This window comes from Carassius carassius, chromosome 19 (assembly GCF_963082965.1).
Source record: "Carassius carassius chromosome 19, fCarCar2.1, whole genome shotgun sequence".
In the NCBI taxonomy this organism is placed as follows: Eukaryota; Metazoa; Chordata; class Actinopteri; order Cypriniformes; family Cyprinidae; genus Carassius; species Carassius carassius.
This window is the reverse complement of record NC_081773.1, coordinates 9,846,857-9,866,477: the sequence shown is the minus strand read 5'-3', so window position 1 is coordinate 9,866,477 and position 19,621 is coordinate 9,846,857. Positions and strand designations below refer to the sequence as shown.

At 42.1% G+C, this 19,621-nt stretch overlaps 1 protein-coding gene across 3 annotated transcripts in view; it reads right to left on the bottom strand.

Annotated features, from left to right (window-relative positions):
• The window catches only part of LOC132095021 (neuropilin-2-like), a 76,047-nt gene extending 64,703 nt beyond the window's left edge, over positions 1-11,344 (bottom strand). The window contains exons 1-2 of one of the 3 annotated variants that reach the window (XM_059499740.1): positions 10,521-11,344; positions 1,794-1,968 (exon numbers count right to left, since the gene is read on the bottom strand). In XM_059499740.1, coding sequence (XP_059355723.1) covers positions 1,794-1,968; positions 10,521-10,590 — 245 coding nt within the window. In that variant the 5' untranslated portion in view covers positions 10,591-11,344. The remainder of the gene's footprint in view (positions 1-1,793; positions 1,969-10,520) is intronic. The other 2 variants (XM_059499738.1, XM_059499739.1) reach the window with 2 other exon arrangements.
• Between the last annotated feature and the right edge of the window lie 8,277 nt (positions 11,345-19,621).

The following is a 19,621-nucleotide window of genomic DNA, read 5'->3' as shown; positions in this document are numbered from 1 at the left end:
AGAAACAAGACATCTAGAGTGATGATTTTAGCTGAGAAGAGTCTGGCTTTGTGTTAAACAGAAGAGACTGATATATAATTTGTGCATTTATGAGGCCTACAGATCAGACATAACAGTAGATTCCATCTTCGTGTACTACACTGAAATCATAGGCTGTAAATAACCATACTTAACCTTGATGTGGTTTAAATGCCCACAGGGCTTCAGAGAGAGATAGAAAGGTAGAGAACAGGGTCAGAATGATCATCTGCCTAAAATATACAATAACGTGTAAAACTAGCGTAAAAATTCTAAATTTTAAATATATTTTTATTTATTTAAATATAATTAAATATAATTTGAATATATAATAAATTGTTTTATTTAATTGCTTTAAATAGTATATAATATTTTACACACTATATTTAAAATATAATAAGTTCTCTTTCTATTTATCAAATGTATATATTTATATTTTATATTTAAAATGTATAATTGTTAATAAAATTGTTCAGAAATGTCCGTTCAAACCTAAAATAGCAATCACTCGGCATCATGCTATAAACAAGACGAACAGCGCTCACATTGTCTTCAAAAGATGTAAAAATCTAGTCTGAACATTTGTAGAGGAGCGGCAAATGGGAGTGAAGATGGAAGGTTAAAAAAAGAGACATCTGTTTTAAGTCTTAGAACTGGTTGTGTTAACCTGAGAACTACTGGGAAACTGTCCACTTTCCTCTTTTCCAAATGTAGCAATGTGTCTGATTCAATATGGAGTTCTGTTTACTAATGGACGCGCAAAGAAATCCCCCGCGGGAGGAAAGCACGGAAAAGGATGTGTGATGTAATGGAACGTGATGCATCTTCTGTCAATCAAGCCAATTGGGTGGAGGGAGAACGAGAGACAAAAATAACAACAGTACTATCCCGTGCACAAACCACTAAGGAGTAAGCAATGTGCTGGAATAGAACACATATCAGACTTTCCTGTCTGTCTTTTGATCTCTCTCTCTCTCTCTGTTGATGTGCTCACTGGAAGTGCTCAGTGAAGACACTTTCAACAAAAGCTTCTGAAAAATTAATGCTCCAATTTCAACAAAGGAATGTCAAAAGCCATCCCATAAATCTCTCTTTAAAAACACTTCTATGTATAAATAATAGATCCAAAATGTTAATAAATGCCAAAAGGACAAAGGGCAATATTCAGTGAGTAGAAGTAAGAGAGCTGGAAGTGGCAGGTTGTGACAGGCTTTGTGGCTCTGGGTTTGTAAAACATGACTCATGGATGTCAAAGACTTCACTAGCGATAGCTAATTTCCAATGGAATTGGGTCTCACTTTACGAATCACGCTTTAAAACAAATACACACACACTGTGAAAATACAGTAAAAACTCCAATCCTCACCCCATGCATTTCTGCTGCTGTCCAATAGAGGGAAGAGTTGGCACAGCTCAAGCCTGCACATTTCCCAGAAATGTGTGTCGAAGCTTTGTTTATAGGATATTTAATTAAAGTGTGTGTAATGTCAACTAGAGCCAGGCTCAGCGGGGCATCACAGGAAGGCTCCAGTAATCACTAGACAAGAAACATCAGCAGTCTTCCCTAATCAACTCATTTTTAAAGCAGCATATTAAGCAGCAAAATTAATAAAACACCACTTATTATATAAAAGAAAGTAATTCCCTCTTGAATTGATAAAATACAGACTTGTCAGATTTGATATACTCATATTTATAAATTGGTTATGGTTATAAATACATAGTTTCCTGATTGATCATCAGCTACATAGAGACTCAGAACCTTTTCTGCTCACCTGCAGTCCAGTTTCTCCAGCTCAAAGTGCGGGTTGAAGTTTAGGACGATACGCTGGGATGGTTCAGGCGCTGTGATCACCCATCGGCAGTTCTGGTGGGGTGGGTACTCCAATGGGTAACCGGGTGTGGTGATGTATCCTGCGTCACTGGCATCCAACTGCCCACCACATGGCTCTGTAAAGATGAGAGGTGAAATATGATTCAGCTTCACTCAAATGAAGTGCACTGTGAAACGTGTCTAACATTGTGTATTTATATTCATTTAAATGCTACTCAATGGCCATTTTTCAGTTGTTTGAAGTGATTCAGTACAAATGAATTAATATGACACAAATTATTCTAATTGAGTGAAAGGAAATAGCTGACCTCTGCTAGTCAATAAGTGAAGCAGTCATGACTTAGCAACTAAAGGCTTTTGTTCTATGCCCTGACATTAAATAAAACTAAAAAACACACAAATTGAGAAATCAAATAATCTGTTGTGTCCAGTGTCAAATGCACTTGTCCTAGCTGTCATCTGGTATACAACTATATCACTGACAAGCAACCTGCAAACATTAGGACACAATCTTCAACAGTATCTTCAGAATAAAAACCACTCTATCACACATGACAAGCTATTCAAGCGACAGGAAGTGTGTCTGTGTGAGGTCAAAGATCAACCCAATGCTGTGATCAGTCACAAAGATGCCTTTCTGTGTGGAAAGCACATAGATAGTGCACTCATTTTCTCTCTCCCTTGCCTGTGTTTACCATTTTCTTCCCAAACAAGCCCTCGGCTCCCACAGCTCAAATAATTGATATGGCTCTCATTCATTATTGCTCTGATCATAGTATTGAGGCACAGCTGTTTAACCTTTGCTAGAGTGCTACGATGTCAGTGCGCACCAAACTCACATGTTCGAGGAGAGGCGATGTATAAATGTTTTAAGGCGTGGAGGCACTGAATGATTCAAGATGACTTCAGGAACTTGCCTGGAGAAGATATTTTGAAGGATGTTTATTGACCTTTTCTTGTTGATGTAAAGAAAGTCAGTGGAGTTCAATTATGTTTTAGACATATTTTATGGATAAAAGCAGTTGAAACATTCTTCAGAATGTCTTATTTGGGTTCTGCATAAATCAGTAAGACAGAAAGGTTTGAAATGACATGATGCTGTATAAAGAAAATCATCAAGGAGCTTTTCCTTTAAAAATTGAACTTCCTCTACAATCAAACTGCAGTTGAAAGAATTGTAATCCAAATGTGTAGAACTCAGCAGATCACAGGCATTCCAATTCTGTGGGAATCTGTGGAGCTCTGTGGTGTGGTCCTGCTCATCTTACACCAGCAGTGGCCCAGCAAGGATGGACGTATAGCACACACTTTGCCGCCGTTACTTGAAATTCACAACAAATACACCACAACCAACATGCACAGAGCTGATGTTCTAGCGTCACACATAGTGGCCCAGTGGGGACGCTGGGAAGGAGTTCAGAAGAAGTGAGGGCTTTGATTGACAGTTTGAGGTCTGTGGCTGGTTTCCACAGCACTTTCTGTGAACAATTACAACTCATCTGTATTGCACACTTGATCTCTCACACTCAGTCACTGACTTTCTCACCGTCAGAAAACAAGATTGATGTGGTAGGATGCAACCTCTTCATACCTCCCAGAATTACACTTCATTCAAACGATACTGTGACCAGGCAAAAACCATGCAAAATACGTTTTAATGAGCTATGATGACAATAGCAGTGTGTACAGTGCTGAACTGGGTTTAAAACCCAGCTGCCCCTGATTTATTTGCAGCTTGCAACAGTAAACAAATCTTAAAGAAATAATAAAGTTTTCATGTACCACAAACAGGAAAAAATAACGCATCTTGCCTCAAATGAAAAACTTAGCTAAACAACAACTGAATTTAATTACTGTTTTGTGCAATGTTTTATAGTAGAGATTGGTCACAGTGGTTGACTATTATATCAAATGTATTTGGTCTTATAACAGATCTGCTACGCTGCTGCTGCAAGCAAGAAGAGGAACTTGCCAACAATATGGCATCCAAATAGCATATAAAAAAACCTGTAGCAGATCTATACAGGTGGAGCTAGGGGAGGTGGAAGGTTTCAGAGAAACTTATATGATTACATTTATATTAGTATAAATATTTGGTTGAAATAAAAACATTATTAATTTTTTATACTTGTTTAAATAGTTTAGATTTTTTTTCACAGATATTTTATAGTTTTAGATTTTTAATGGTGCTGTGCTTTGGCGGTTAAACGGTTTTCATGGAAAAACCATCTCACAAAAATCTTTAAATTAATTATTTCAAAAGCACTACTGCTACAGACACAGACAAGCAGATGGCCGTCTTTGTCGGTTGCATCAGATCTCATGCTGTTTCTGAGTGTCCCATCACTAGCACTGCATTTTTAAGACAGCATGTCAAGTTAAAAATAGCCCAAATTTTAGAAACGCATCTTGAGACCTCTGTGCTCTGTTCCAGTCTGTTGTGCTCCGTCCAGCTGTTTTCCAACACAAAATCATGTCTTCACATAAATGCACCTCATCAACCTGAAACAATCTGACTAGTCATTCAGGCAACCCACTGACTAGCCTAGTTGAATTAGGAAATATGTAGTTTTGCACTAAACATCCTCCTGTAGGCTGCATCTGAACAATCCCAGCATCATCACTTTCTCATATGTTCCAGTTCGAATCATTTGTGTATGCGTATGTTTGCAGAAAGGAGGGTCGACAGGCTGACGGGTCTCATTGGGAGGTGTTCTTCCTCCCTAAGCTCTGGGCCTCAACAGAACCGTTCTGACAGTGCAGAGATTCATTTCCGCTCTGAGCAGAGAGAGCAACAGATACTGCAGTAGTGTTGTGTTGCTGTGTGTGGTCGCCTCATGAATTATTGTGTCTGTACTGCTAAAGGAATCTATCCATCTACAGTGTCTGCCACATGCTATCACAGCAGTACGCAGCACTGGCCAATGGGCCAGAGTCAACAGTGTGTGTGTGTGTGTGTGTGTGTGTGTGTGTGTGTGTGTGTGCATGTGTGTATATGTGTGACTTTGGCTGTGTTTGCCGCTCTTGTGGATGATATGCTGTGCACCAAGTACAGGTGAAATTTATGTGTTGGGGAATGGAAACGTTATTTACCCTGAAAACATAAAACACAATTTTGTTTCATTGAACTTTTCAAAGGTGCACTGCTAAAAAAGCTTTCAGAAAGCATAAATAAATGAACAGTTCTTGCGTTTAAAACATGTCAACTCACATGAGATTAATAATAAAACTAATAATAGCTTTTTAAGTTTCATGGAATAGATAACCTTATGGGAACATGCATTTTGAGCCATCACATGACCACAGTGTAACCCTTGATAATTACTTTTTTTTTTTCAACAACAAAAATTGAAAAATAGAAAATTGCATTTCTAAAATGGCATAAACTATGTGCAAATCCTACATCCACACCACTAGGTGTCAGTAAAAGTACCATACAACTGCCTTCCGAGTCAGCGCAACAAAACAAATTACTGTCTGCAACTGTAAAAGTAGCTAATAGTAATTGAATCAGTAAATTAAAAACTTTCCAAAGTTGTGCTTACAGTGCTGTCAAACCAACATCACACTGTTCAACAGAAACTGAATCTACTAATAGAGCTCCTTCGATTCACAAAATCAAACCCTGACAGAACCAATTTTTAAAATGCCAACATTAACTAAAAACATATGCACAAATTATCAGGGCTTTAAGTTATAATATAGGCAAATTACATTATGTATTTAACGGTATAGTTCAATAAAACAATGTACTTGGTAATGATACTTTATTTGAGGCCAATTATTATTGCCTCATTGTTACTTTATATATAAATATACTCATATTAAAGCATGTTTTTCCACTTAGCTAAATTTGTATTACAAAAAATATCAGATTACTCACTTGTCAAAATAATCTGTAGATTATGTGATTGGCAAAATAATCATTAGTTAAGCACTAGATTAGTTTTGTGATTAAAAGACAAATATTTTGTCATTTAAAAAGTTCTTAAAGTATTAAAACATTGTCTCGTTCTAGTGAACCAAGTATCTACATTTTGTCTTACCTCTTGTGAGTTAAGTGTATTGTCACACCCCTAGTGTCTATGAGTGTGATAAAGCTCATCATTTTCCAAGCGTATAATATGGCTTTCATTCTTCAGGTCAAATCATATATTCATGAAAAAAATCAGTTTGAATAAGGAAAGCGATAACTTTGCCATAGTATCCTTTCAAATGTTAAAGTTGCCACAATTAGGCCTGTTGCGATAGTGTTATTGTGTATTATTGTGGGATAATAAATGATACACTGTCCAAAATTGAGCTCAGTGTTGGCCCACCAAAAAAGACCTCAGCTCATGATTTCCTGTCCCACACTACCGCAGAACATCACACTGCTCAATAGAAACTAAATCTACTAATAAGAGCTCCTTCGATTCACAAAATCAAATCTTGGCTGAAACAATCAATAGCTTTGATTGTTGGACAAATCAATGGTATCTTCCATCACACACTATTCGACACAACCATGTTCTGTTGAGTACATACAACAACAGCCACAGATCTCATCCAGTCAGAGCTTTCGGTGTTGGTACTTTGTCAATTCGCACAACCCCGCTCCTCTCCTCTCTTCACATACGAGACGTCTCTCCCTGCCTCACTTCCTTCAGGATTGAAGACGCTGCCAGTGGGTAGGCCTGTCACTGGCCCCCTCGTTTTAGGGCAATAAGTAACTGTAAACGGTGCTGAGCAGGTGGGTGGTGGAACGAGAATGGAGCTGCATTATTTATGGGTTTCTTGCTTGCTTTGAATTTCATCCCAATAGCACTGTTTCAGCACTTTTCCAGCGCCTGCCACACAAGAGTGAGTGAACGAGTGCCGCCGCATTTGCTGGCGCGAATACAAATATCTGACCTTCTTTTAGCTGATTTACAGGCCCATTTTCTGCTGAGGGAGTGCTAATATTACCCATTACACGAGACAGGAGAGTGAAAAAACAGTTGCGGTGAGCAGACATGACAACAAACTGCAGTGATTTACATAATGGTCGTTGTTGTGTTTTTCAGTTCAAACTGATTATAAATTGCAATAACTTGTGTGAAACTAATTCACCCATCACTCAAACTGAAGCATTTGTTTCTGCTTAAACTTTGGTTCGTGGACTGCTGATCAAACTTTACAGGTCACATTTACTTTCAGTCTGTGGAATTTTGAGGACAAGTCAGGTCAATCCAAAAGGAATCCGTGCGATTGGGAGTTTCGCATGAGGGCAGCTTTGCTCATATTTACATTGGTCAGAGGAATTCTTTGCTACAACCAACAGAAAGCTCCTTGGTTTGAAAATGACTTCTATGTGAACTGTGCTTCGTATATCACTACATTACTGACAATAGCCAATGGACCTTTTTTGCACATGAAATGTTATTCATGGATACTTATTCTGCAGAAGGCACTGGGATATATGTAATATAAGACATTTAATGCATCACCCTGGTCTCATCTGTGAAATTGGTATCAAACTCACTGTTAGAACAGAGGAACGCAGAGTACCCCAAACACACACAAAGAAGTTGCCAGAAGTCCACATCTGCCTTTCATCAGCATCAACAGTATAAAGGGCTCAGAGGAGGCGCTGCTGGACGAAACCTAACGCTACACACACACATAGAAAGTGAAGCCCTAACAGACTAAAAGCAGGTGACTCACATTAAGAGCTGGATGAACAACTCAAAAGTGAAACTCAGAACCAATCACCTACAAAACCAAAGATGTACGCATGGAAAATGAAACAAGCTCGGGGCCACTGAACAGCAGAAATGAACATGACAAATGGGCTTAGCAGGGATCCGACGAAACTTTAAAGAGATCCCATTCACTCCATACACCACGGAAAACAACCAGCGCCAGGAGAAAATTGCTCTCATATTCGCTCAGAAATTCGGCACGACACGCAGCGGTCTCTATTGGGATACTGATGCTTGCTAAACTGTGATTTCAAAGCAGCAACCCATCGAGCTTGCTCCAGTAGCTGCAGTTTCTCTCGAGAGTGTTGGGGATCTGCAGGTGGTCAGGTGTGTCTACACAGCTGCATAAGCATGTAATCAATCGCAGCATTGCCTCCAGGCGCAGGTGGCCAAGGCTTTGCCAACAACATGCTCTTTGCGCTCGTACCAGTAGGTACACCGGGAAAATATGGAAGAGCATCCGGACATGCTGTCTTTCAGACTCAAACATGTAGATTCACACACATCCACATGCTATCACCCCACATGGCTCATCTGTTCAGCAGCCATAACCGGCACCACGGGAGAGGAGCTGGAAAATATCAACAGCTGACTGGCAGAAGTCAATAAGGTTTCTCATTTTCACTGAGTGAATATCTGCTGATGAATAGCTGATATTTAATCGCAGTGATGAGACACTTAGAGTTCTGCCGTTCTGTCTTATTACATTCTGTCCACACTAGAATAAGAGGTTTCAGCCCCCTTATCGTTTAGCGTGTGCTTCATCAGCTGCTGAGTCCAGCTCACTTCAGCAGGTCTTCCTGTCCCAGCAGTAGATGGTTAAGCCATTCTCCCTCTCTCAGAACCATTCATCCATCTGATTCAGACCGTCTGAAGCTTAACAGGACTAATTAAGGCACTGTTGTTGTGTTGGAAAGATAGCTGGGCTCTTAGAAGGACCCCTGTGGAGAGCTCTCTCTTGGATCAGGTGCCGAACCCAACACAGATCTGTTGGGTCTGGCAGCACTGCTGTCGACATTTGGTTGGAAAATAAAGCTAATGCTAGTCCAAAACAACTGAAGGAAAATGTTAGAAGAGTAAAAAGAGACCTAACAAAAACTTAAAAGGAATAGTACACACAAGACTACACTTCTGTACTAATGTAGTCACCCTAACGACTTTCTGCCATGAAACACAAAAGGACACTTCAGCAGTCTCCATTCACTTTCGCTGTATGGAATAAAGACGCAATAGAAGTGAATGGTGACTTAGACTGTCAGCCCCAACTGTTCTACCTAACATCTCCTTTTGTGTTCCACAGAGGGCAGTTTAAATCAACATGAGGGTGAGTAAATGATGACACAATATTTATTTTTGAGTGAACTAATCATCCAAGAAGGTTAGTCATGTGGTCCAACAGAAAAAACTACTCAATTTATATTATAGTGTTCGTGTTACTATGTATTTGCGTACATACTCAGTAACACTAATGAAAAAAATATCTATTTTGTGAGGCTGCTTGCAGTTTTATATTGTTATATTTACAGTAATTGAGTATAAAAACACGCAAAAAAGTTATATAAAAAGAGAGAGATATACATACATATTTGAGACATTGAATGATCGCGTGATACGTAATTTTAGACACAAAATAGACAACAATAGTAAAAATCCCCGTTTAAAAATCCCCTTCAATCCGTTTGGCATTAGTTCTCACTCGAGACAGATACAAACACTGCCACATCGACTCTATGAAATCAAATATATCTTTTAAACGTATGGTTTATTCAGTTATAAAGCCCAAAATTTCGAGGTTAATAATGTCATTATTATTCATGACTGATTTGTGAAAACATACGGTTTCAGGACTTTTTAAGGATTTACCTTATAACTATCTCAATATATAGTTGAAGTGAGTTTTATCAGTCAGGAAGGTTAATAAAACTTGCTAAAGATCTAGTTTGAATGCAAAACCTGTCTTTCAAATCGAGAAACATCAGCGAGGTGTGTAAAAATGGCAAATAAAGGTTATTAAAATATTAAAAATACAAAAACTAGTTGTGTACACATATAAATATGTGCAGTTATACGTAGCTTATATATCGCCTGTAGGCAAATATATACATTCTATACATTCTCTCTGCTGATATTCTCCATGAGAGTCACTGGATGTGCTTCATGTGCCCGCGGCTGCACGAATACAGTCGTCAAGACTAAGTAACCATGACACGAGAACACTATGACTAGAAAAACACTGTAAACGATGAGTTACGACTTTGTAGGTCAAAAATAGATATATTATATGTTTAAGGGTTAAGTGATAGGCGGCTTAATTTAGTATCCCGTCCGTGGCATGAAGAGAATCTGCTGCGTAATTTACTCTAGAGTTTATCTGTGCGTTTGTGAGCAAAATACCCGGAATCCTAAAAAGCAACGAACTGTTTTACACAGCTAATTAGATAAACAAACACAAAATATTGTTATGAAAACGTGCAGTGGAGCCCAGAATGAAGCGCGGCGTCTGTCGGAGCTCATGCCGAGCGCGCGTCACCTCCAGCGGGCAGGAGACTGCCAGCGCACGCGGTGAGCTTTCACCCACCTCACTAAAACCTTTTGAAACCTTCTGAGAGGCTCATCATCTTAGTGGTGTCGTTTTGATTTTGTTTTCTTATTTTCTGGGTTCCCCCGTCTTTTTTCGCTTTTTCACTAATTTTTATTATTTTTTTTTATTATTATTTTTTTAAATATAAGTTTTGGATATGGCATATTTGCCGTTTAGTCTGTCAGTTGTAAGCTACCGAAAACAAATCTAAGCAGAATTCAAAACAAATACCCAAAATGACATAGAAACTGAAATCAGTAATGTGATCGCAGTTCCTTTTGCAATAACACATATAGCATACGCGTTAAATGGAAACATAAACGGATTCAGATAAGAAACAAATGGGAAAACAACAGAAACTTACCTTCCTCTCCATAAACTAATGTCGCACACAAGACGAGTAAAGATCCACAGAGCTTTGTGATTAAATCCATCTTTTCTGGGTGATGTTCACCCAGTGTCTGTAGAGAAAATGCTGAAGTTCTTGTGATGTTCTTTGAAAATGTTCTTGTCCACTGATGATGTATCCACTTGTATCTTCAGTCTGATAACAATTTCTTCTGCCTGTTTTCTCGATGTGCTTCAAAATGCGTGATGCGTAAATTCAACCCAGACTTGACTGTTAAACATCTCCAGTTATATCCTTAAAAAAAGCAAAAACGAAATAAAACGTTCGATTAAAACTAAACAACGTTCTCTTTAAAAGCCAGAGTTCAGACCGAAAACGTATTCTTGCTTGATTTCCTCGAGCTGCAGCAGCGTGTGAGGGAGTAAGGTGAGCTTTCTCTCGCCTTCAAATCCAGCTGACATGAAGGGTTTTCCCGGTCTTGTCCCCACAGAATCCAGCAGCAAACGCTCAAGTGGGAAACACTGTACACGGCGGAAAACTGCAAGAAAAGGGCAGCTCGGATAAGGTCTTCAGTGCAGAGGGTCCGTAACTGAAGTCTTGTGATAGAGATACTCCGCGCGCTGTCTCTTTGGCACTGCGCGTCTCTGCGTTGAGCGCTGAGTCTCGCGCGGCAGCAGCATGTGGATGTAATAGCATTAAGGACGGGCGCAGCTATCGCATTACAGTCAGCACCTCGGCCCGCCTCTCCAGTCTCTGATTAAAGACCAGCCACCAGTCCCGCAGTTGCGCTATAAAAAGGCGAGTGAGAGAAACACAAGCGCCCACAGCCACACGGGCTCGTCAAACGCTCGTGGCTGTGCGAAGCCACAGGCTGGTTTGGAGAGTTTCTTTAAGATGATAGACGATGTACGCTGCTAACAATGGGCCACTGACAAATAATGAGGTCCAAAATGATAAAATCCCTTTAATGTCCAGTTTACAACATATGTGAAAGGTTATTAGAAAAGCAATCTTTCTATTCGGTTTGGTTTTATGTATTTTTGGGGAAAAAAAAAAAATATATATATATATATATATATATATTTTTTTTTTTTCTTCAGCAAAATGTAATTACTCAAAAAAAAACGATTATAATAATAGAATAAAAGTCAAGTGGTGTCACCATAATCTAAAAAATAGCACTAAAGTACATTCCTCCTGAGTACATTTGAGAGCACACAAGATAATAATAATAATAATAATAATAATAATAATTATTATATTATTATTATTATTATTGTTGTTGTTGTTGTTGTTGTTGTTTAACAAATTTATTTTATATTTTAGAAAATTATTTTAGTTAAAACAAAACCTACATTAGCAAGAATCACATGTTTATGTATATAAAGACATTCTGGAGTGGTTGCTCCATTTGAGGATAACAAAATATGTTTTTTCATTAAAAAAGTCCAATTAAGTGACATTGTCATTGTTTTATGGTTTACATAACAAAATGGTTTCCTGCATGTTGGTAACATCACACAGATTTAAAAAAAAAAAAAAAACTTTTTCAAATATATTTATAATATTAAAAAACTGAAGAAGAAATAATAAAATCTTATTTTAGATTTTTTTCCTCTGCACAGTTACACCACATTTTGTAAATGATCCCACAAAACCCGCAAAATATCAAAATGATGTAATTCAGAATCTGAAAACATGTTAGAACATGTCTAAAATAGATCTGGACATAAAAAGTGTCACATCATTGACCAAGATTTAGCAATAACATACTATAATGGAACAACAGAAGGAAACGGTTGTGATTATGATAATTATGTATAAGCTGCCATTATGTTCGACAGCTTGATATGTGATTGATGTTAGAAACGTAACAGTTTCCAATGCCCTCCAGTTGACTTTAGACAGAAAAGTGAAAATGCTGAGTTGAGCCATGCACTAGGTAAGGTAATGTGCATAGTAATGCGTGGCTGAGGTTGAATTAATGCAAATGTTTTTGACAGCAAGCCAAAGTAAGATCAGCAAGGGTATGGGGTCAAACTTTAAGCAAAATACAAGAAACTGAACAATCCAATGGTAAACGTTCCATGACGACAGATGTTTGACAGAAACTAAAAACATATGTTTTTCTTTAAAAAAAAACAAAAAAAAAAACATGAAAACAGAAATAAGACACTAAGGCACAGCAAGAGTTTAGGTTTTAGAAAGAACTGCTAGAGTAGATCTCACAAACCACTCTGTGCACATCAAAGCTTCGACATCCATGCAAGGAACCAAAACTCTCAGATATGTTCTTGTGCACAGATCTCTTTAGATCCTCCCAATACAGGGCCAATGAGGGCCCCAATCTGCCACTAACTACAGTGGCTTTAATGACACAGCATTACCCTGCAGATCCTGAAATAAACTCCTCTTTCTTCAACCACCCTGCAGAAGCTCTGCACATGCTTGACACTGTGACAGCAAGCAGCTAGGGAAGCATGGGGAAGTTTTTTTTAGCTTTTGATGCCTTGTCAGTTTCAGGTCCTGTCGTATTGAAGTCAGATGATTAGTCATGTGTTGTGCCATGCCTGAGCTGTTAATTCTGGGAATCGTATTCTCTCATGGAGGAAACAGGAAGTGCAGAAAACATGATTGTTTTTGTAGCACTGGAATTCTTTTCATCATCACCAACCACTCAGTGAGAAGTTCCATAGATCACTTGACAAGACCTCAATAACAGGCCGCCGTACTCTTATCTCTCTGAGAGTACTGACTCAATCTCTCAGCTCTTGAGACCACTGCACTATTTGAACTGGGGGCTTGGGCCTGTCAACAGTAATACTTGATAAAGTTTGCTCTTTTACACTGTCTTCAGACCAGTCTTGTGGTGTCACCTATCACGGATGAGGTCAGAGTTCGGGTATAGTGAAGGCTGGTCATGGATCAGGGTGAAATAACAGCTTCCCTTTGAAGTGTTGACAGGCCTAGCCTGTGCTGTCCACACACACCTCGACCCACAGCAGACCTGTGATCACCCATTTTACTGGTTAATGCCAGGCAGAGCATGAGGAGATCTCAGTAGAACAGTGGAGCCTCTGTGCATGGTGGTGGTGCTATCCACACTCTCAGCCTCACGGGGGAAGTATTGAGTGTGTGTGTGTGTGTGTGTGAGCTCTGAGGTTCCTGCCGGCCATACAGGGAGGAAAGTCCCTGCCAAAATAATAATAATACATAATAATAATAATAAAATACAAAATTGTCAGTTGGTGTAACCATCAAGTAAAAAGCATGAAAATCAGTTTTGAAGTTTTCACAACTTCAGAGTAGAAGGGAAATAAGTTAAATGCTCCAAAACACTGTCAAGTGTCAAGTGGTGCAACCATAAAGTAAAGTGTACTGAAATCCTTTATTATGTGTGATTCATGAAATACCATAAATATTACATATATAAGAAGCAATCAATATAAAGAAATTTAAGGTTAATCCACTTGACCTGAACAAAACATACCTTAAAAAAAAAACGAAAAAAAAAAAAAACCTCTGATATATCTATAAGCATACACTTGCTAAGGTATGTACAGTACGGGCAGCACCAAAAAGACATTTCAAAATCAAGACGACAATCCTGTAATCAATCTTAAAAAATACAAGAAGCCAGAAAAGGAATTTAGGTGCCAGAATTTAGTCTGGTACGAGTCAGCATTTCTGCAGATTCATTCTGACCCCTTGTAAGTTTGACAAAGCTCTTTGGTAAGCCAGCCAAAACACTCCTGCAGCAGTCAAATGTCTGAATGAGTTTCTCACTGTCAGTGGACTGCTCTAGACGCATTGCACAGATTAACACCCAGATCCAATTACCCTTGCTAAGCAAGCCCTATGTCACAGTGTCTGGGTTGTGTCCCTGGGTTTCCACTAGATGACCTCCTTTCTCACGGTGTCTGTCACCTTATCACTTCCTGTCTCCTTATTCGGTCACCTTCCTCCTTGTTTAGGTAATTGATTGTTCCCCACCTGTCTCCTGTTTCCCCATCATCCTTTTGTGTATTTATACCCGGTCTGTCTGAGTCTGTGTCACGGAGTCCTTGTGTATGTTTCATGCTTTCCGTAGTCTTGCCCTTGCCGTGTGTTATTGTCTGTTTTCATGTTGTTTGGATATTCTGGTTTCGACCCCTGCCTGGACTGTTTATTCTTTGGATTGCCCCGAATAAACCGCATACCTGCATTTGGATCTCTCCGTGTTTCTTGAATCCCCGTCCGTGACAGAAGGACTCCGTCGCACTGAGATCCAGCGGTATGTCTTTTTCCCGTTCCCCAGCCAAGATGGCGGAGCGGAGAGCTAAGTATCTCCGGCTGATCGCCCTCCGCCAAGAGGGCAATGAGGTGGGTGCCCTGGCACAGGTGTTCTGGTCCCTGGCCGAGGGTATGGGATACAACGATGCGGCCTTGAAGGACTACTTCAACGGCGGGCTGGATGATCCAGTGTCTCAGGAGGAGATGGTACATTTAGAGACACTGGAATACTGGGAGTTTGTGTACTATGTGCAGCATCGGCTTCTGTGGAATGCCCCAGCCACTCCGGTCTCTTCCGGTGAGGCGGTCCCCAGCCCAGCACCACAGCTCAAGATGGCCGCCAATCCAGGGCCACAGCACAAGATGGCTGCCAGCCCAGCGCCACAGCACAAGATGGCCGCCAGCCCAGCGCCACAGCACAAGGTGGCCGCCAGCTTGGGGCCACAGCACAAGATGGCCGACTCAACGCCTGAGTCTCCAGATAAGGTGTCACCGGCTCGCCAACATAGAGGGCGGAGGAGGAGGAGACAGGCGTCTACCGTTCCTCAAGGCCCAGAGGACGTTCCCGAGGCGGTGCCCGATGCTGTTCCGGAGACCGAGGCGGTGCCCGATGCTGTTCCGGAGGCCGAGGCGGTGCCCGATGCTGTTCCGGAGGCCGAGGCGGTGCCCGAAGCCGAGGCGGTGCCCGATGCTGTTCCGGAGGCAGAGGCGGTGCCCGATGCCGAGGCGGTGCCCGATACTGTTCCGGAGGCCGAGGCGGTGCCCGATGCCGAGGCGGTGCCCGATGCCGAGGCGGTGCCCGATGCTGTTCCGGAGGCCGAGGCGGTGCCCGAAGCCGAGGCGGTGCCCGATGCTGTTCCGGAGGCCGAGGCGGTGCCCGATGCAGAGGCGGTGCCCGATGCTGTTCCGGAGGCCGAGGCGGTGCCCGATGCCGAGGCGGTGCCCGATGCTGTTCCGGAGGCCGAGGCGGTGCCCGATGCCGAGGCGGTACCCAATGCTGTTCCGGAGGCCGAGGCGGTGCCCGATGCTGAGGCGGTGCCCGATGCCGAGGCGGTGCCCGATACTGTTCCGGAGGCCGAGGCGGTGCCCGATGCCGAGGCGGTGCCCGATGCTGTTCCGGAGGGCGAGACGGTGCCCGATGCTGTTCCGGAGGCCGAGGCGATGCCCGATGCGGCTCCCGAGGCCGAGGCGGTGCCCGATGCCGTTCCCGATTCGGTGCCCAAGACCGGTCTAGAGTCAGGGCTAGTTCCTGTTGACCGTCCAGAGTCGAGTCAGGTCCCAGTGGACTCTCCAGAGTCAGGGCCAGTCACTGATGACCTTCCAGAGTCAGGGCGGGTCACCGTTGGACGTTCAGAGTCAAGTCAAGTCACTGGGTGGGCTGCTGCTCGGGCCTGTTGGACTCCGGCATCGACCACAGGGGGGTGGTGGTCATCCGCTCCGCCCTGGGGGACTCTGGCGTCGACCACGAGGACGTGGTGGTCCTCCGCTCCGCCCTGGGGGGCTTCCGCTCTGACCACGAGGACATGGTGGTCCTCCGCTCCGCCCTGGGGGGCTTCCGTTCTGACCACACGGACGTGGTGGTCTTCCATTCCGCCCTGGGGGGCGTCCGCGCTGACCACGAGGACGTGGTGGTCTTCTGCTCCGCCCTGGGGGGCTTCTGCTCTGACCACACGGTTGTGGTGGTCTTCTGCCCCGCCCTGGAGGACTCTGGCCTCGACCACAAGGACGTGGTGGTCTTCTGCCCCGCCCTGGGGGGCTTCATGTTGTTTTTTGTTTGTTGTTTTTGTATTTACTCCTGTCCCTGTTCCTCTCTGTAGTCTGGCCCTCCATCCCTCCCCCTGAACCTCCTCCAGTCCTCCTCCCTCCTGGTCTTCCTGTTTTGTGGTTACTTTCTGGTGCCTGTTTCCAATGTCTTTCTTTTCTGGCCCTCCATCCCTCCCCCTGAGCCTCCACCTGTCCGCCTCCCTCCTGGTCTGTTTTGTGTCTGTCGTGGAGCGTCTGGGAGCCGCTCCGTAGAGGGGGGGTTCTGTCACAGTGTCTGGGTTGTGTCCCTGGGTTTCCACTAGATGTCCTCCTTTCTCACGGTGTCTGTCACCTTATCACTTCCTGTCTCCTTATTTGGTCACCTTCCTCCTTGTTTAGGTAATTGATTGTTCCCCACCTGTCTCCTGTTTCCCCATCATCCTTTTGTGTATTTATACCCGGTCTGTCTGAGTCTGTGTCACGGAGTCCTTGTGTATGTTTCATGCTTTCCGTAGTCTTGCCCTTGCCGTGTGTTATTGTCTGTTTTCATGTTGTTTGGATATTCTGGTTTCGACCCCTGCCTGGACTGTTTATTCTTTGGATTGCCCCGAATAAACCGCATACCTGCATTTGGATCTCTCCGTGTTTCTTGAATCCCCGTCCGTGACACCCTAGGGCTAAATAGTGCACCTCAGCTGGAACGGGCACCAGTGCTTTGCCCTCATCAAATCTGGAAGAGAAAAACCCAAACTGGGACAAGCAGCTGATACACAGGCCTAAAGTAGAACCAGAATAGAACCGGAGTCAAATCGGTTTACTGGATAATAGCATCAACACAGAGAAGCTTTCAGTATTTGCATGGAAGATGAAAAGCAAATATAGTGTCCCTCACAAGGTTCACTCAGTTCAGTGGATGCATTTTTACTGGGACCAAAAATGATGCAAGAATAACAATATGAACAAAACTTTGCTCAGCTGAAATATCAAGAAGCCGCTCACTGCCGAAGAAATTCTCTATGACTTGGTTATCCAAATTTAATTACAGAAACTATTACAGTACATAATAAAGACTTTCATATTCACATTGTTCAAAAGTAAACAAGCTAAATCACAACCTTGCATTACTCATTCTTTCTAAGTGAGTAATACAGCCGTATACATACAAAAACATGCACACTTATATTCTCGCTCCCTGGTTTCCTCAATAAACTCACCTCAGTAAATTATTATATCAGCAGTACACATACACAGGCGACTCTTTAATGTGACTCGGCTTTGCCTATTTACTGGGGACAAACACGCAGCCAATCAGCATGTCCCCATGTCCAGACAACTCTTTGAGTTATATCTGCTTCTCCATTTCAACCAGTGCCCACACACAAACATCGACATCCAGTAATCACACATCTATCCTCTCTGATCTGCCTGTTTGTGTACAGAAGTTGCACTGGGTGCAGTAAACCTAAATTTGAACGCTGTAGATCTTAGGTCCGGGTGTCTGCAGGAGCGCACTTTTATTCCCCTATTTACTGTTGTGTGTCAGCTGTGGCCACCTCCGGTGTGATTATCACTGGTTGAAGCGGTGTCCTGGGGTTCATACAGAAGAATAGTGGTGGAGGAAACTGTAGTTCTCATTATCCACAAAGCCATCCAACTCCCACAAGGCCTTTTCGTCTCCATGTGCTCACATTCATTTAAACCAGCCTGAAGAAATTCCTCCTCATGAGCAGGAGCAGTGTGTGTTGGTCCTTGCAAATACTGTAACCTGTAAACAAGGCAGAATTTAATTGGTGCAATGTTTATATAACGTCCAACGTTCAAGAAATCACAGAAAATAATGTTATCAATGCGGCTATTTTGATGAGAATTCAGGAAATCAGACTGACAACCGTCCAGATTTGGAGTCTTCAGAAGTATTTGGTGCAGTTCACCTCTGAACCATGAGGGGGCAGGTGTCTGCCAAGGGAGAAAGATGAAAGCATGCCAGGATCAGGGAACAAACAGGAGAATTAAAGTCTATTGATATAACACTCACATCAAATTAAAGGATAATGTGTACGCCTAAGCTGAATCAAAAACATATATTCAGCAGTAAGGCTTAATTTCAGAACAGTTTCAACCAACAGCCTGCTGAATTTCAGTCAAATCACTGTGGACCAAAGCAACAAGAGACGTCCTTATTAAATAACAATATAATATCTAAAACTGATGAATCACGATGACAAATGATATTCAGTCGTCTCTAATTATCTTCACAATAGCTCATTCCTCGGTGTGTTGACGCCCTCCTCTAGGATACGGTATTAACCGGGGCCTATCTGTAAACACAATTTCCTCTATTTGATTTGGGATTTCATTTTATAATAACTGAATACATCCATCCCTCACGTATATATGAAGAAAAAAAAACTGCCAGGCAATTATTTGGAAGGGACTGAGCTGTCAAATAACCAGGAATAAATGTAAAGTGTCTCTCTAGGTAACTGTTGTATGCTTATTAATCTTAGCTTTTAAACAACTGCAGTTATTTCAGAGCAATGGAACCCATACTCACACAAACACTGTAATTGAAACGTCTGGGGTAAGTGCAATCACTGATGGGTTTCTACCCTCACCTCAAACACTGCTCACTGATAAGCCTGGGGGTCAGAGATCAGGGTTTCTAACACTGATAAGGCCGTCTGTGGAATCCCATGAAGCTGATTGGGATCTAAGCAAGCACGAAGGCCAGGGAATGTGAAGGAACACTGATCAAATACTTAGGTCTCCTCCCTCTCACTCTGCTCTGTCCTTAGTGAGGTCTCCAATAGCACTGCTTATCTACAACTCAGCATGAATGAGAGGTTTGGCCCTCAAACAATTTTTTCCTATTGAGTTTCTCTCTAATTACATGCTTGGAACTAACATTACCGTCTGTGTTGAGGTCTTTCGGTTGTTTACAGTAAATATGCCGGTCCAGAAGGATGGACAAATAGGTGATTGTCCTCAGTGAAGAATGTCTTCAGGCTTTCCCCCCCGTTTATCTCCTCTGTGTCTTATCAGAAGCAGACCTCAACGAACACAATATGGAGTTGTGACACAAAGACATCTGATTGTTTGAC